Source organism: Melospiza melodia, unplaced genomic scaffold (assembly GCF_035770615.1).
Source record: "Melospiza melodia melodia isolate bMelMel2 unplaced genomic scaffold, bMelMel2.pri scaffold_184, whole genome shotgun sequence".
Classification (NCBI taxonomy): domain Eukaryota; kingdom Metazoa; phylum Chordata; class Aves; order Passeriformes; family Passerellidae; genus Melospiza; species Melospiza melodia.
Genome location: NW_026948527.1, coordinates 140,088 through 158,419, shown reverse-complemented (window position 1 = coordinate 158,419; position 18,332 = coordinate 140,088). Strand labels below are relative to the sequence as shown.

The 18,332-nt window shown below is 57.0% G+C and overlaps 1 protein-coding gene across 1 annotated transcript in view; it reads left to right on the top strand.

The window, feature by feature from the left end:
* Positions 1-18,332, top strand: part of LOC134433511 (DNA-directed RNA polymerase II subunit RPB1) — a 30,684-nt gene that overhangs the window by 1,823 nt on the left and 10,529 nt on the right. Inside the window, exons 3-18 of the mRNA XM_063182343.1 lie at positions 351-487; positions 880-1,053; positions 2,374-2,655; positions 3,669-3,830; positions 4,306-4,526; positions 5,590-5,722; positions 6,919-7,043; positions 8,443-8,653; positions 9,727-9,936; positions 10,501-10,669; positions 11,224-11,318; positions 11,921-12,124; positions 14,254-14,476; positions 15,711-15,894; positions 16,628-16,799; positions 17,373-17,478. Of these exons, the coding sequence (XP_063038413.1) occupies positions 351-487; positions 880-1,053; positions 2,374-2,655; positions 3,669-3,830; positions 4,306-4,526; positions 5,590-5,722; positions 6,919-7,043; positions 8,443-8,653; positions 9,727-9,936; positions 10,501-10,669; positions 11,224-11,318; positions 11,921-12,124; positions 14,254-14,476; positions 15,711-15,894; positions 16,628-16,799; positions 17,373-17,478 (2,808 nt within the window). The remainder of the gene's footprint in view (positions 1-350; positions 488-879; positions 1,054-2,373; positions 2,656-3,668; positions 3,831-4,305; positions 4,527-5,589; positions 5,723-6,918; positions 7,044-8,442; positions 8,654-9,726; positions 9,937-10,500; positions 10,670-11,223; positions 11,319-11,920; positions 12,125-14,253; positions 14,477-15,710; positions 15,895-16,627; positions 16,800-17,372; positions 17,479-18,332) is intronic.

Sequence of the window (18,332 nt, the reverse complement as noted above, 5' to 3'; positions counted from 1 at the left end):
TTTTTTTTTTTTGGGGTGCTCATTTTTATAGGATTTTTGTAGGATTCTTCCCCTCCCACCCAAAAGCGCCTTCAGGGGAGGGTTCCCTCCATCCCAACCCCTCCCAACCCAATTTTGGGGTGTTCCTGATGTGACTTTGGGGTGTCCCTGGTCTGATTTCGGGGTGTCCCCAGTGTGACTTTGGGGTGTCCCCAATCCGATTTCGGGGTGTCCCTAACCCGATTTCGGGGTGTCCCCAGGGAACATGACGGAGTGTCCCTGGTGTGACTTTGGGGTGTCCCCAGTGTGACTTTGGGGTGTCCCTGGTCTGATTTTGGGGTGTGTCTGATGTGATTTCGGGGTGTCCCCAGGGAACATGACGGAGTGTCCCGGTCACTTTGGCCACATCGAGCTGGCCAAGCCCGTGTTCCACGTTGGGTTTTTGGGTAAAACCATGAAAATCCTGCGCTGCGTCTGCTTCTTCTGCTCCAAGCTGCTCGTGGACTCGGTGAGACCCCAAAAAACACCAAAAAAAAACCCAAAAAACCCCCCAAAAAACTCAAAAAACCCCAAAAAACCCCAAAAACCCTTCTGCCCCCACAATGCCATTTCTGACCCCAAAACCACAATGTGACCCCAAAACTCCATTTCTGCCCCCAAAATGAATTTTTTAACCCCAAAACCCCATTCCTGACCCCAAACCTGAACTTTTTAACCCCAAAACTCCATTCCTGTCCCAAAAACGAATTTTTTAACCCCAAAATTCCATTCCTGATCCCAAACCTGAATTTTTTAACCCCAAAACTCCATTCCTGTCCCCAAAACCCTATTCCTGCCCCCAAAATGAATTTTTTAACCCCAAACCCCCGTTCCTGACCCCAAACCCGCTGTTTTTCCCAGAACAACCCCAAGATCAAGGACATCCTGGGCAAGTCCAAGGGGCAGCCCAAGAAGCGGCTGACGCACGTCTACGACCTCTGCAAGGGCAAGAACATCTGCGAGGGCGGCGAGGAGATGGACCACAAGTTCGGGGTGGAGCAGCCCGAGGGCGACGAGGACCTCACCAAGGAGAAGGTGGCCCCAAAATCCCCCTTTGTCACCCTAAAATCCTCATTTGGGACCCCAAAATCCCCGTTTGTCACCCCAGAATCCCCGTTCGTGACCCCAAAATTCTCACTTGTGACCCCAAAATCCTCATTTGTCGCCCCAAAATCCCCGTTTGTGACCCCAAAATCCTCATTTGTGACCCCAAAATCCCCGTTCGTGACCCCAAAATCCTCATTTGTGACCCCAAAATCCCCGTTCGTGACTCCAAAATCCTCACTTGTGACCCCAAAATCCTCATTTGTGACCCCAAAATCCCTGTTTGGGGCACGAAATTCCCATTTGTGGCCCCAGAATTCTCATTTGTGGCACAGAATTCCCATTCGTGACCCCAAAATTTTTAACCCATTAAACCCCATTTTTAACCCATTAAGCCCCATCTTTAACCCCATTTTTAACCCATTAAACCCCATTTTTAACCCATTTCTGCCCCGTTTCAGGGCCATGGTGGCTGTGGGCGGGACCAGCCACACATCCGCCACTCGGGGCTGGAGCTCTGTGCTGAATGGAAACCCCAATAACGCCATTTTTAACCCCATTTTTAACCCATTAAACCCCATTTTTATCCATTTTTAACCCAAATAGCCCCATTTTTAACCCATTAAACCCCATTTCTCCCTGTTTTCAGGGCCACAGGGGCTGTGGGCAGTACCAGCTGCGCATCCACCGCTCAGGGCTGGAGCTCTGTGCCGAATGGAAACCCCAATAACCCCATTTTTAACCCCATTTTTAACCCATTTTTAACCCATTAAACCCCATTTTTAACCCATTTTTGCCCCGTTTCAGGGCCATGGTGGCTGTGGGCGGTACCAGCCACACATCTGCTGCTCGGGGCTGCAGCTCTGTGCTGCATGGAAACCCCAATAACCCCATTTTTAACCCATTTTAACCCATTTTTAACCCCATTTTTAACCCAAATAACCCCATTTTTAACCCATTAAACCCCATTTCTCCCTGTGTTCAGGGCCACGGGGGCTGCGGGCGGTACCAGCCGCGCATCCGCCGCTCGGGGCTGGAGCTCTGTGCCGAGTGGAAACCCCAATAACCCCATTTTTAACCCCATTTTAACCCATTTTTAACCCATTAAACCCCATTTTTAACCCATTAAACCCCAATTTTAACCCATTTTTAACCCATTTCTCCCTGTTTTCAGGGTCACGGTGGCTGCGGGCGGTACCAGCCGCGCATCCGCCGCTCGGGGCTGGAGCTCTGTGCTGAATGGAAACCCCAATAACGCCATTTTTAACCCATTTTTAACCCCATTTTTAACCCATTTCTCCCTGTGTTTAGGGCCACGGGGGCTGCGGGCGGTACCAGCCGCGCATCCGCCGCTCGGGGCTGGAGCTCTACGCCGAGTGGAAGCACGTCAACGAGGACTCGCAGGAGAAGAAGATCCTGCTGAGCCCCGAGCGCGTGCACGAGATCTTCAAGCGCATCTCGGACGAGGAGTGCTTCGTGCTGGGCATGGACCCCAAGTTCGCCCGGCCCGAGTGGATGGTGTGCACGGTGCTGCCGGTGCCGCCGCTGTCCGTGCGTCCGGCCGTCGTCATGCAGGGCTCGGCTCGGAACCAGGTGGGGTTTTGGGGTGGTTTTGGGGTGATTCTGTGAGGTTTTGGGGTCATTTAGTGGGGTTTGGGGTGGTTTTGGGGGTGTTTGGGGTGATATTGGGGGTTATTGGGGTGTTTGGGGCACGGTGCTGCCGGTGCCGCCGCTGTCCGTGCGTCCGGCCGTGGTCATGCAGGGGTCGGCTCGGAACCAGGTGGGGTTTTGGGGTGGTTTTGGGGGGTTTTGGGGGTGTTTGGGGTCATTTAGTGGGGTTTAGGGTGGTTTTGGGGTGTTTGGGGCACAGTGCCGCCGCTGTCCGTGCGTCCAGCCGTGGTCATGCAGGGGTCAGCCCGGAGCCAGGTGGGGTTTTGGGGGGTTTTGGGGTGATTCTGTGGGGTTTTGGGGTCATTTAGTGGGGTTTGGGGTGATATTGGGGGTGTTTGGGGTGTTTGGAGCATGGTGCCGGTGCTGTCCGTGCGTCCGGCCGTCGTCATGCAGGGGTCAGCTCGGAACCAGGTGGGGTTATTGGGGTGATATTGGGGGTTATTGGGGTGTTTGGGGCACGGTGCTGCTGGTGCCGCCGCTGTCCGTGCGTCCGGCCGTGGTCATGCAGGGCTCTGCCCACAGCCAGGTGGGGTTTGGGGTCATTCTGGGGGGTTTAGGTTTAGAGATCATTCTGTGGGGTTTTGGGGTCATTTTGTGAGGTTTGGGGTAATTTTGTGGGGTTTGGGGTGGTATTGGGGTCCGTGGGGCACCGTGCTGCCCCTGTCCGTGTGTCTGTCTGTAGTCATGCAGGGCTCTGCCCACAGCCAGGTGGGCACTGGGGCAGCTTTTGTGGGGTCCTAGGGTGGGTTTTGGGGTCCCTGATGCCTTTTGGGGTCACCCCCAACACTCTTTGGGGTTTCCCCATTTTTCTCCCACCCTAAATCCACCCCCCACCCTTCCCACGCCCCTTTGGTCGTTCCCACCTCCCTCCACCAACCCCAAACCCTCCATGAACAAACCTTGGGGTCACCTCACGGATTTTGGGGTGTCCCCAGGACGACCTGACCCACAAGCTGGCCGACATCGTCAAGATCAACAACCAACTGCGGCGCAACGAGCAGAACGGGGCGGCCGCGCACGTCATCGCCGAGGACGTCAAACTGCTGCAGTTCCACGTGGCCACCATGGTGGACAACGAGCTGCCCGGCCTGCCCCGGGTACAGCGGGGCCACTGGGGGGTTTGGGGGGTCACTGGGGGGTTTTGAGGAGTCACTGGGGGGCTTTGGGGTGACACAAGCTGAGGGACATTCAGGTGGTGGCCCCAAGTCATGGCCATGGATGTCAGGTAGATGCAGGTCCACGTGGCCACCATGGTGGAGAAGGAGCTGCCCAAGGTCCAGGAGGGGTCACAGGGGGGTTTTTGGGGGTCACAGAAGAGTTTTTGGGGGTCACTGAGGAGTTTTGGGGATCACTGAAGAATTTTGGGGTGTCCCAGACGGGACAGAGAGGGGACAGGCAAGGACAGAGCCCAAAGTCCCAGCAGGACCTGGGGACATTCCCAGGGTGATCCATTCATGTCCCCTGGTGGGTTCTGGATTTTTGGGGTGATTTTGGGATGAATTTTGGGATGATTTTTGGGATGAATTTTGGGATGATTTTTGGGGTTCTGACCCCCCAGTTTCTCTACCCCAGGCCATGCAGAAGTCGGGGCGCCCCCTCAAGTCGCTGAAGCAGCGGCTGAAGGGGAAGGAGGGTCGGGTTCGCGGCAACCTCATGGGCAAACGCGTCGACTTCTCGGCCCGCACGGTCATCACGCCCGACCCCAACCTGGCCATCGACCAGGTGGGCGTCCCGCGCTCCATCGCGGCCAACATGACCTTCGCCGAGATCGTCACGCCCTTCAACATCGACAGGTGGGCACTTATGGGGCACTTATGGGGCACTTATGGGCTTTGGGATGGATTTATGGAGCATTTATGGGGTTTGGGATGGATTTATGGAGGTTTGGTGTTGGTATCTCCCATTCCATCACCGCCAACGTGACCTTCGCCGAGATCGTCACGCCCTTCAACATCGACAGATGGGATTGTGATGGATTTATGGGGTTTGTAGGGGACTTAGGATGGATTTATGGGGTTTGGGATGGATTTATGGAGGTTTGGGCTGGATTTATGGAGGTTTGGGCTGGATTTATGGAGGTTTGGGGTGGAGTTATGGAGGTTTGGGCTGGATTTATGGAGGTTTGGGATGGATTTATGGAGGTTTGGGGTGGAGTTATGGAGGTTTGGGGTGAATTAGCGGGAGTTTGGGGGATTTGGTGTTGGTGTTCCTCACTTCATTGCCACCAACGTGACCTTTGGTGGGATCCTCGCCCTCTTCACAAGTGGGGTTTGGGGGGTTTCTAGGGGATTTTGGGGGTTTGTAGGAGATTTACGGGGTTTTGGGATGGATTTATGGGGTTTGGTGTTGGTGTCCCCTGCTCCATCACCATCACCGTAATCTTTGGTGACATTGTCACCTTCAACGGCGCCTGGAGGAGTCTGGGGGGGATCTGGGGGACTTTGGAGCAGATTTTGGGATGAATTTGAGATGTCTGGTGTGGTTGGAGGATTCTGAGGGCGTTCAGGGAGATTTAAGGGTTAAATTAAAGGAATTTTGGGGTTTTTTGAGGGATTTTGGGGCAGATCTGGGGCAGTTTTGGGATGATTTAGGAGCATTCAGGGAACTTTGGGGTCATTCTTTGGGGTTTGAGGTGGACACAGGGATATGGGGAGGAGGATTAGGATTATTTTAAACAGATCTGAATAATCCAAATCCATCCCAAACCACCCCAAACCCCCTTAACCCCCACTGCTCCTTCTCCAGCTGACCCTGAGAGTTGTGGGGTGACTCCCAGAGGCCCAAAATCCCCTAAATTGACCCCAAAATCCCCTAAATTGACCCCAAAATCCCCTAAATGGACCCCAAACCCCCCAGGCTGCAGGAGCTGGTGCGCAGGGGGAACAGTCAGTACCCGGGGGCCAAGTACATCATCAGGGACAACGGGGACAGGATCGACCTGCGCTTCCACCCCAAGCCCAGCGACCTGCACCTGCAGATCGGATACAAGGTCAGCACCCCAAAACCCCAAAAACCCCAAATCTGGGGGACCCCAAAAACCCCAAACCCAGTGACCTGCACCTGCAGATCGGATACAAGGTCAGCACCCCAAAAACCCCAAATCTGGGGGACCCCAAAAACCCCAAACCCAGCGACCCCAAAATCCCCAAACCCAGCGACCTGCACCTGCAGATCGGCTACAAGGTCAGCACCCCAAAACCCCAAATCTGGGGGACACCAAAAACCCCAAATCCCCAAATCTGGGGGACCCCAAAAACCCCAAAATCCCCAAACTCAGCAACCCCAAAAACCCCAAACCCAGCGACCTGCACCTGCAGATCGGATACAAGGTCAGCACCCCAAAACCCCAAAAACCCCAAATCCCCAAATCTGGGGGACCCCAAAAACCCCAAAATCCCCAAATCCAGCGACCCCAAAATCCCCAAACCCAGCGACCTGCACCTGCAGATTGGATACAAGGTCAGCACCCCAAAAACCCAAATACCCCAAAACCCCAAATCTGGGGGACCCCAAAAACCCCAAACCCAGCGACCTGCACCTGCAGATCGGATACAAGGTCAGCACCCCAAAACCCCAAATGTGAGGGACCCCAAAACCCCAAAATCCCCAAACCCAGCGACCTGCACCTGCAGATCGGCTTCAAGGTCAGCATCCCAAAACCCCAAATCCCCAAATCTGGGGACCCCAAAAACCCCAAAATCCCCAAACCCAGCGACCTGCACCTGCAGATCAGCTACAAGGTCAGCACCCCAAAACCCCAAATCTGGGGGGCACCAAAAACTGCAACGGGATCCCAAAATCCATGGCGGGATCCCAAAAATCTGGGGGGCACCCAAAACTGGGCGTGGAACCACAGCTGTGGGGGGATTTTTGGTTTTGGGGTTTAGAGCTCAGGGGTTTGGGTCAATTCCAGATTTTGGGGTTCAGTCCCTGATTTTGGGGTTCAGAGCTCTGATTTGGGGCTCAATCCCTGATTTTGGGGTTCCCAGTTTTAGATTTGGGGTTCAGTCCATCTTTTTGGGGTTTGCCACCACCAGGGAGTGAATTTCACTCCACACCCTTTGTTCTCCTCACTCTGACCCCACAGTTTTGGGGGAAAGATGCCGTTTTTTGGGGTGTCCCCCATTTTTGGAGTGTCCCCCGTTTTTGGGGTGTCCCCCTGACTTTTTGGGTGTTTGGGGACAGGTGGAACGTCACATGTGCGACGGGGACATCGTCATCTTCAACCGACAGCCCACCCTGCACAAGATGTCCATGATGGGCCACAGGGTCAGGATCCTGCCCTGGTCCACCTTCCGGCTGAACCTCAGGTGAGACACCCCAAAAACCCCAAAATCGCCCCAAAATCAACCCCAAATCCTGCCCTGGTCCACCTTCCGGCTGAACCTCAGGTAAGACACCCCAAAAACCCCCAAAATCACCCCAAAAATAATCCCAAAATAACCCCAAATCCTGCCCTGGTCCACCTTCCGGCTGAACTTGAGGTAGAACACCCCAAAATTAACCCCAAAATTACCCCAAGTGCTGCCCTGGTCCACCTGGTGTGGTGAGATGAATCCATCCCTGGTGTGTCCCCAATGTCCCCGTGATGTCCCCCCAGTGTCACCACGCCCTACAACGCCGACTTTGATGGTGGCGAGATGAACCTGCCCCGTGTCCCCACCATGTCCCCAATGTCCCTGAGATCCCAGATGTCCCAGTGTCCCCATGATGTCCCCAATGTCCCTGAGATCCCAGATGTCCCAATGTCCCCATGATGTCCCCAATGTCCCCTCAGTGTCACCACGCTCGCAACGCTGATTTCGATGGCGATGAGATGAACCTGCCTGGTGTCCCCAGAATGTCCCCAATGTCCCTGAGATCCCAGATGTCCCAATGTCCCCATGATGTCCCCTCAGCGTCACCATGCCTTACAACGCGATGAGATGAACCTGCACCACGTCCCCACAATGTCCCCAGTGTCCCCACAATGTCCCTTTGGTGTCCCCTCAGTGTCACCACACCCTACAACGCAATGAGATGAACCTGCCCCGTGTCCCCACCATGTCCCCAATGTCCCTGAGATCCCAGATGTCCCCACGATGTCCCCATGATGTCCCCAATGTCCCCTCAGTGTCACCACGCTCCCAACGCTGATTTCGGCGGTGACGAGATGAACCTGCCCCGTGTCCCTGCCATGACCCCAATGTCCCCGATGTCCCCATGATGTCCCAATGTCCCTTTGGTGTCCCCCCAGTGTCCCCACACCCTACAACGCCGATTTCGATGGCGACGAGACGAACCTGCCCCGTGTCCCCACCATGTCCCCAATGTCCCTGAGATTCCAGATGTCCCCACGATGTCCCCATGATGTCCCCAATGTCCCCTCAGTGTCACCATGCCTTACAACGCAATGAGATGAACCTGCCTCACGTCCCCACAATGTCCCTTTGGTGTCCCCCCAGTGTCACCACGCTCCCAACGCTGATTTCGACGGCGATGAGATGAACCTGCCCCGTGTCCCTGCCATGACCCCAGTGTCCCCGATGTCCCCATGATGTCCCCACAATGTCCCCATGATGTCCCTTTGGTGTCCCCCCAGTGTCACCACGCTCCCAACGCCGATTTCGACGGCGACAAGATGAACCTGCCCCGTGTCCCCACAATGTCCCCGATGTCCCCATGATGTCCCCACAATGTCCCCATGATGTCCCTTTGGTGTCCCCCCAGTGTCACCACCCCCTACAACGCCGATTTCGACGGCGACGAGATGAACCTGCACCTGCCGCAGTCGCTGGAGACGCGGGCGGAGATCCAGGAGCTGGCCATGGTGCCCAGGATGATCGTCACCCCCCAGAGCAACCGGCCCGTCATGGGCATCGTGCAGGACACGCTGACGGCCGTGCGCAAGTTCACCAAGAGGGACGTCTTCCTCGAGAGGGTCCGTGTGAGGGCATCTCGGGGGGTTTGGGGGCATCTTGGAGTCATCTCGGGGGGGTTTGGGGTCATCTCGGGGGGTTTGGGGTCATCTTGGAGTCATCTCGGGGGGGTTTGGGGTCATCTCGGGGGGTTTGGGGTCATCTCGGGGGGTTTGGGGTTATTTATGGTGGTTTTGGGGTGATTTGAGAGGTTTTAGGGCAGGTGTTTGAGGTGGGACATGTTGATGTCCATGCGCAAGTTCACCGAGAGGGACGTCTTCCTCGAGAGGGTCCGTGTGGGGGCATCTTGGGGGGGTTTGGGGTCATCTTGGGAGTTTGAGGAGGATTTGGGGTAGTTGGAGGTCATCTGTGGTGGTTTTGGGGTGGTTTCTCGTGCCACAGTGTTGGACTCACTGATGGCCATGGACAAGTTCACCAAGAGGGACGTCCTCCTCGAGAGGGTCCGTGTGAGGGCATCTCGGGGGGCTTTGGGGGCATCTCGGGGGGTTTGAGGAGGATTTGGGGTGGTTTGAGGGGTTTCAGGGCAGGTGTTTGAGGTGGGACATGCTGATGTCCATGTGCAAGGTCACCAAGAAGGAGAGGGTCTGGTTTGAGGGAATTTTGGGGACTTTTAGGTCATTTTTAGAAAGTTTTGGGTTCTCTGTGGGTTCTCCTGGATTGGTGACATCTTTGGGGTGTTTTGGGACATCTTTGAGGTGATTTGGGTTCTCCGTGGGTTCTCCATGGGTTCTCCATGGGTTCTCCTGGATTGGTGACATCTTTGAGGTGTTTTGGGTTCTTCATGGGTTCTCCATGGGTTCTCCTGGACTGATGAGATCTTTGAGGCATTTTGGGTTCTCCATGGGTTTCTCCTGGATTGGTGACATCTTTGGGATGTCCCTGAGGGCGAGGTGATGTTCCTGTCCGTGTAGGACATGGATTTTGGGGGAATTGGGACATCTTTGAGGTGTTCTGGGTTCTCCATGGGTTCTCCATGGGTTCTCCTGGATTGGTGACATCTTTGAGGTGTTTTGGGTTCTCCATGGGTTTTCCATGGGTTCTCCTGGGTTGGTGACATCTCCGGGCTGTCCCTCAGGGCGAGGTGATGAACCTGCTGATGTTCCTGTCCACGTGGGACGGCAAGGTGCCCCAGCCGGCCATCCTGAAGCCGCGGCCGCTGTGGACGGGGAAGCAGATCTTCTCGCTCATCATCCCCGGCCACATCAACTGCATCCGCACGCACAGCACGCACCCCGACGACGAGGACAGCGGCCCCTACAAGCACATCTCGCCCGGGGACACCAAGGTGGGGCTTGAGGGGGTGGGAAGGTCACCTGAGGGGGTGTGGTGGGATCTGAGGGGGCTTTGGTGGGATCTGAGATAGTTTTGGTGGGGTCTGAGGGAATTTGGGGTGGTTTGATGGGGTTTTGGTGGGATCTGAGGCGTCTTTGGTGGGATCTAAGGGAGTTTGAGGTGGCCTAAGGGGTTTTGGTGGGATCTGAGGGGGCTTTGGTGGGATCTGAGATAGTTTTGGTGGGATCTAAGGGGGTTTTGGTGAGGTTTGAGGGGGCTTTGGTTGGTTTGATGGGGCTTTGGTGGGATCTGAGAGAGCTTTGATGGGATCTGAGGGAGCTTTGGTGGGATCTCAGGGGGCTTGGTGGGATCTGAGGGGCTTTGGTTGGTTTGATGGGATTTTGGTGGGATCTCAGGGGCTTTGGTGGGATCTCAGGGGGCTTTGGTGGGATCTGGAGGACTTCTGGTGGATCTTTGCAGCCTCTGAGCTGCCCTGGGTGGTTTCTGGGGTGCTCCAGGTGCATTTTGGGGTTTTTTGGGACCTTTGAGGTCCTGACCCACCCTTGGACCTCCTCAGGTGATCGTGGAGAACGGGGAGCTCATCATGGGCATCCTCTGCAAGAAGTCCCTGGGGACCTCGGCCGGGTCCCTGGTGCACATCTCCTACCTGGAGATGGGACACGACACCACGCGGCTCTTCTACAGCAACATCCAGACGGTCATCAACAACTGGCTGCTCATCGAGGGTCAGCGCGGTCCAGGGACCTTCTGGGGCATCTCGGGGGGGTTCGGTCACCTGGGGACCCTCTCAGATCCCACCTTGGTGGAGCCATGGAGCTCCTGGATCCCGTTCTTGAGGTCCTGGTGGTTCTTGGACTCCTGTTTTGGGGACTAGAAGGACCTGATGGGGCTGAGAACCTTCCTGGTGGCATCTCATGGGGGTTTGGTCACTTGGGGACCTTCTCAGGTCCCATCTTGGTAGCTCTTGGACCCCATTCTTGAGGTCCTGGTGGTTCTTGGTCTCCAGTTTTGGAGACTAGTGGGGCTGGGGACCTTCTTGGTGGCATCTCGGGGGGGTTCGGTCACCCAGGGACCTTCTCACATCCCAGCTTGGTGGAGCCCTGGAGCTCCTGGATCTCATTCTTGAGCTCCTGGTGGGGCTGGGAACCTTCTTGGTGGCATCTCGGGGGGGTTCGGTCACCCGGGGACCTTCTGAGGGCATCTCATGAGGGTTTGGTCACCTGGGGATCTTCTCAGATCCCACCTTGGTGGAGCCCTGAGGCCCAGATGTCCTCTCCAGGTCACACCATCGGCATTGGAGACTCCATCGCCGACGCCAAGACCTACCAGGACATCCAGAACACCATCAAGAAAGCCAAGCAGGATGTGATCGAGGTGGGGCTTGGAGGATCTCAGGGGGGTTTGCTTGGTTCCTGAAGGATCTCAGGGGTTTGGAGCAGTTCCTGAAGGATCTCAGAGGGTTTGGAGCAGTTCCTGAAGGATCTCAGAGGGTTTGGAGCAGTTCCTGGAGGATCTCAGCAGGTTCTGGGTGGTTCCTGCAGGATCTCAGGGGTTCCTGGAGGATCTCAGCAGGTTCTGGGTGGTCCCTGCAGGATCTCAGCAGGTTCTGGGTGGTTCCTGGAGGATCTCAGCAGGTTCTGGGTGGTTCCTGCAGGATCTCAGCAGGTTCTGGGTGGTTCTGGAGGATCTCAGCAGGTTCTGGGTGGTTCTGCAGGATCTCAGCAGGTTCTGGGTGGTTCTGGAGGATCTCAGCAGGTTCCTGCAGGATCTCAGCAGGTTCTGGGTGGTTCCTGCAGGATCTCAGCAGGTTCTGGGTGGTTCTGGAGGATCTCAGCAGGTTCCTGCAGGATCTCAGGAGGTTCCTGCTGCTTCCTTTGGGTTTTTTTGCCTTTCCTGAACTTCTCAGCCGCTTTTGCCCACCGGGACCATCCAGCCCAGCCCAGTGACCGCTGTGGGGTGGCTTTTGTCACCTGCAGGTGATCGAGAAGGCGCACAACAACGAGCTGGAGCCCACGCCGGGGAACACCCTGCGCCAGACCTTCGAGAACCAGGTCAACCGCATCCTCAACGACGCGCGCGACAAGACGGGCTCGTCGGCCCAGAAGTCCCTGTCCGAGTACAACAACTTCAAGTCCATGGTGGTCTCGGGGGCCAAGGGCTCCAAGATCAACATCTCCCAGGTTTGGGACCTCCTGAAGGTCTTGGGGAGCTTCTGGGTGGGGGGTTTGGGGTCGTTCTTGGAGGATCTCGGGGGGTTTGTGGTGGTTCCAGGTGGATCTCGTGGGGTTTTTGGTGGTTCCTGCAGGATCTCAGGAGCTTTTGAGTGGTTCCTGGAGGATCTCAAGAGGTTTGAGGTGGTTCCTGGAGGATCTCAGGAGGTTTTGGGTGGTTCTTGTGGAGTTTTGTGGAGTTTTTTTGGGATTTTTGAGGCTCTCAGGTGGTCTCGGGGGCCAAGGGCTCCAAGATCAACATCTCCCAGGTTTGGGACCTCCAGAAGGTCTTGGGGAGTTTCTGGGTGGGGGGTTTGTGGTGGTTCTTGAAGGGTCTCAGGGGGTTCCTGGAGGTTCCTGTAGTATCTCAGGGGGTTCCTGGATGATCTCATGAGATTTGAGGTGGTTCCTGCAGTATCTCAGGGGGTTCCTGTAGGATCTCAGGAGGTTCCTGTAGGATCTCAGGGGGTTCCTGGAGGGTCTCATGGACTTTTGAGCGCTTCCTTTGGAGGTTTTTTGGCTTCTCCTCCTCGCCGCCCTCATGGTCCCCACGGCCGCGCTGTCCCCAGGTGATGGCCGTGGTGGGGCAGCAGAAGGTGCAGAAGGTGGACAGTGAGCGGGTTCTGTGGTGGAGGGCAGTGGTGGGACAGCAGGAGGTGTAGAAGGTGCAGAAGGTGGACAGTGAGCAGGTCCCATGTTCTCCAGGTGATCGCCGTGGTGGGGCAGCAGAACGTGGAGGGCAGTGGTGGGGCAGCAGAAGGTTCAGGACACACAGTTCCTGTTGTCCCCAGGTCATTGCCATGGTGGGGCAGCAGAAGGTGCAGGGCAGTGGTGGGGCAGCAGGAGGTGCAGGAGGTTCAGGTCACACAGGTCCCATGTTCCCCAGGTGATGGTGATGGGACAGCAGAAGGTGCAGAAGGTGCAGAAGGTGGACATTGAGCAGGTCCCATGTTCTGCAGGTGATCGCCGTGGTGGGGCAGCAGAACATGGAGGGCAGTGGTGGGGCAGCAGAAGGTGCAGAAGGTGGACAGTGAGCAGGTCCCATGTTCCCCAGGTGATGGTGGTGGGGCAGCAGAAGGTGGACATTGAGCAGGTCCCATGTTCCTCAGGTCATTGTGGTGGTGGGGCAGCAGAAGGTGGACATTGAGCAGGTCCCATGTTCTCCAGGTGATCGCCGTGGTGGGGCAGCAGAACGTGGAGGGCAGTGGTGGGGCAGCAGAAGGCAGAGGACACACAGGTTCTGTTGTCCCCGGGTCATTGCCGTGTGGGGCAGCAGAAGGTGCAGGGCAGTGGTGGGGCAGCAGGAGGTGCAGAAGGTTCAGGTCACACAGGTCCCATGTTCCCCAGGTGATGGTGATGGGACAGCAGAAGGTGCAGAAGGTGGACAGTGACCAGGTCCCATGTTCTCCAGGTGATGGTGGTGGGACAGCAGAACGTGGACATTGAGCAGGTCCCATGTTCTCCAGGTGATGGTGGTGGGACAGCAGAACGTGGACATTGAGCAGGTCCCATGTTCTGCAGGTGATCGCCGTGGTGGGGCAGCAGAACGTGGAGGGCAGTGGTGGGACAGCAGGAGGTGTAGAAGGTGCAGAAGGTGGACAGTGAGCAGGTCCCATGTTCCTCAGGTCATTGTGGTGGTGGGGCAGCAGAAGGCAGAGGACACACAGTTCCTGTTGTCCCCAGGTGATCGCCGTGGTGGGGCAGCAGAACGTGGAGGGCAGTGGTGGGGCAGCAGAAGGCAGAGGACACACAGTTCCTGTTGTCCCCAGGTCATTGCCATGGTGGGGCAGCAGAAGGTGCAGGGCAGTGGTGGGACAGCAGGAGGTGCAGGAGGTTCAGGTCACACAGGTCCCATGTTCCCCAGGTGATGGTGATGGGACAGCAGAAGGTGCAGAAGGTGCAGGAGGTGGACAGTGAGCAGGTCCCATGTTCTCCAGGTGATCGCCGTGGTGGGGCAGCAGAACGTGGAGGGCAGTGGTGGGACAGCAGGAGGTGTAGAAGGTGCAGAAGGTGGACAGTGAGCAGGTCCCATGTTCCTCAGGTCATTGTGGTGGTGGGGCAGCAGAAGGCAGAGGACACACAGTTCCTGTTGTCCCCAGGTCATTGCCGTGGTGGGGCAGCAGAACGTGGAGGGCAAGCGGATCCCGTTCGGCTTCAAGCACCGCACGCTGCCGCACTTCATCAAGGACGACTACGGCCCCGAGAGCCGCGGCTTCGTGGAGAACTCGTACCTGGCCGGGCTCACGCCCACCGAGTTCTTCTTCCACGCCATGGGCGGCCGCGAGGGGCTCATCGACACGGCCGTCAAAACCGCCGAGACCGGTGCGGGCACCGCGGGGCAGGCACCGGGGTGGGCACCAGGGCGTGGGCACCAGGGGGTGGGCACTGGGATGGGCACCGGTCAGTGCCACCGGGGGGGGGCACCGGGATGGGCACCAGGGTGGGCATCTTGGGGTGGGCACCGGTCAGTGCCACCGGGGGGGGGCATCTTGGGGTGGGCACTGGTCAGTGTCACCAGGCACTGGTCAATGCCACCAGGGTGGGCATCTCGGGGTGGGCACTGGTCAGTGCCACCGGGAGGCACCTGCATGGGCACCGGTCAGTGCCACCGGGGTGGGCATCTTGGGGTGGGCACCATGGGGTGGGCACTGGTCAGTGCCACCAGGATGGTCACCATGGGGTGGGCACCACTCAGTGCCACCGGGGGGGCACCGTGGGGTGGGCACCAGTCAGTGCCACCAGCGTGGGCATCTTGGGGTGGGCACTGGGATGGGCACCAGTCAGTGCCACCGGGGGGCACTGTGGGGTGGGCACTGGGGTGGGCATCTCAGGGTGGGCACCGATCAGTGCCACCAGGGGATGGGCACTGGTCAGTGCCACCAGGATGGTCACCATGGGGTGGGCACCATTCAGTGCTACCGGGGGGGCACCGTGGGGTGGGCATCTTGGGGTGGACACCGGTCAGTGCCACCAGCCTGGGCATCTTGGGGTGGGCACCGGGATAGGCACCGGTCAGTGCCACCAGGGCGGGGGGATTTTGGGGTGGGCACTGGTCAGTGCCACCAGCCTGGGCACCGGGATGGGCACCGGTCAGTGCCACCGGGGGGGCACCGTGGGGTGGGCACCGGTCAGTGCCACCGGGATGGTCATCTTGGGGTGGGCACCAGGCTGGTCACCAGTCAGTGTCACTGGTCAGTGCCACCGGGGTGGGCACCGTGGGGGAAGGAGGTCAAAATGCCACCCAGGGGGGTTGACGAGATCGGAACGGTGAGGGGAGCAAAGGCTCCTGAGATGGCTCCTGGAACTCCTCCAGGATCTCCAAACCCTCCTTAGATGCCTCCTGGGGATCCCAACCCTCCCCAGATGCCTCCAAACCCATCTCAGATTCCTCCAGGATCCCCAAACCCTCCCCAGATGCCCCCTGGACACCCCCAACCCCACCCCAGATGTCTCCAGGATCCCTAAACCCATCCCAGATGCCTCCAAACCCTCCCCAGATACCTCCTGGAGATCCCCAAAAACCCCTGGCCATCTCCTGACCTGTGCCACCCCTCAGGGTACATCCAGCGGCGGCTGATCAAGTCCATGGAGTCGGTGATGGTCAAGTACGACGCCACGGTGAGGAACTCCATCAACCAGGTGGTGCAGCTGCGCTACGGCGAGGACGGGCTGGCCGGGGAGAGCGTCGAGTTCCAGAACCTGGCCACGCTCAAACCCTCCAACAAGGCCTTCGAGAAGAAGTGAGGACCAGGGGTGGGACAGTGACCACGGTTGGGGTCTTCAGAGGAGTTGGGGACATCTTGGGGCCTTCGAATGGGAGTTGGAGACATCTTGGGGTCTTCAGATGGGGTCTTCAAAGGGGTTGGGAACATCTTGAGATGTTCAGATTTGCGTTGGAGACATCTTGGGGTCTTCAAAGGGGTTGAGGACATGTTGAGGTCTTCAGAAGGATTTGGGAACATCTTGAGGTCTTCAGATGGGGTCTTCAGAAGAGTTGGGAACATCTTGAGGTGTTCAGCTTTGGGCTGGGGACATCTTGGGGTCTTAAGATGGGACTTGGGGACATCTTGAGATGTTCAGACTTGGGTTGGGGACACTTTGAGGTCTTCAAAAGACGTGAGGACATCTTGGGGTCTTCAAGTGGTTCATTCCAAAAGTTGGGGACATCTTGAGGTGTTCAGATTTGGGTTGAGGACATCTTGGGGTCTTCAAGTGGCTCCTCCCAAGGTTTCAGACCCATCTGGAGGTCCCCAGGTGGCTCCTTCCAGAATCTGGGGACATCTTGGGGTCTTCAAGCTTCTCCAGCCCAACCTGGGTGACATTTTGATGTCCCCAAACCTTTTCCACCACAAACCAGGACCCACCTTGGTGTCCCCAACCTTCTCCTGCCAAACTTTGGTCACGTTTTGGTGTCCCCAGGATGTCCCCGAGGTGTCCCCAGGTGTCCCCAAGGTGTCCCCTCAATGTCCCCAGGTTCAAGTTTGACTACACCAACGAGCGGGCGCTGCGCCGGACGCTGCAGGAGGAGCTGGTCAAGGACATCCTGTCCAACGCCCACATCCAGAACGAGCTGGAGCGCGAGTTCGACCGCATGCGCGAGGACAGGGAGGTCCTCAGGGTCATCTTCCCCACCGGGGACAGCAAGGTGACACCAAAACCCCGTCCAGATACCCCAAAACCCCACTGAGATCCACCAAAACCCCATTGAGATCCACCAAAACCCCATTGAGATCCACCAAAACCCCACTGAGATCCACCAAAACCCACTCCAGAAACACCTGGGGCACACCAAAACCTAATTGGGAGCCATCAAAACCCCATTCAGATACCCCAAAACCCAACCGAGATCCTCCAAAACCCCACTGAGATACCCCAAAACCCCATTGAGATCCACCAAAACCCCATTGAGATAGCACAAAATCCAACCAAGATCCACCAGATCCCCACTGAGATCCTCCAAAACCCCACTGAGACACCCCAAAACCCCATCGAGATACCCCAAAACCCAGCCAAGATGCCCCATTTTGGGTTCTGACCCCATTTTTGGGTTCCCTGTCCCATTTTGGGTTCCCTGTCCCATTTTTGGGGTCCCTCTCTCCACTTTTGGGGTCTTTTTCCCATTTTGGGGTCCTCTCCCCATTTTTGGGGTCCCTTTCTCCATTTTTGGGGTCCCTCTCTCCATATTTGGGTTCCCTGTCCCATTTTTGGGGTCCCACAGGTGGTGCTCCCCTGTAACCTGCTCCGCATGATCTGGAACGCGCAGAAGATTTTCCACATCAACTCCCGGCTGCCCTCGGACCTGCACCCGGTCAAGGTGGTGGAGGGTGAGTGGGGCCTGGGCTGGGCTCCCTCAGGAACCTTCTGGGGCTCCTTGAGCTCCTCAGGAACCTTCTGGAGATCTTTGAGTCCCTCAGAAACATTTTGGGGATCCTTGAATCCCTTGGGAATCTGTGATGGGTTGGGGTCCTTCAGAAATGTTCTGGAGATCCTTGAGCTCCTCAGGAACGTTCTGGAGATCCTTGAGTCCCTCAGGAAGCTGTGATGGGTTTGAAGATGCTGTAGAAGGTTCCTCAGGAAGCTCTGGTGGGTTTGGAGATGCTGTGGAAGGTTCTGGAGATCCTTGAGTTCCTCGAGGTGGTTCTGGAGATCCTTGAGTCCCTCAGGAAGGTTCTGGAGATGCTCTGGAAGGTTCCTCAGGAAGCTGTGATGGGTTTTGGGTCCCTCAGGAAGGTTCTGGGGCTCCTTGTGTCCTTCAGGAATCTCTAATGAGTTTGGAGATGTTCTGGAATGTTCTGGAGGTTCTTTGGTCCCTCAGGAAGCTGTGATAGGTTTGGAGATGTTTTGGAAGGTTCCTCAGGAAGCTCTGATGAGTTTGGAGATGTTCTGGAATGTTCTGGAGGTTCTTTGGTCCCTCAGGAAGCTGTGATGGGTTTGGGGTCTCTCAGGAAGGTTCTGGAGCTCCTTGAGTCCCTCAGGAAGCTGTGATGGGTTTGCAGACGTTCTGGAAGGTTCCTCAGGAAGCTGTGATGGGTTTGGGGTCCCTCAGGAAGGTTCTGGAGCTCCTTGAGTCCCTCAGGAAGCTGTGATGGGTCTGCAGACGTTCTGGGAGGTTCCTCAGGAAGCCGTGGTGGCTCCGGAGATGTTCCGGAAGGTTCTGGCCGCCCTCAGCCCCCGCAGT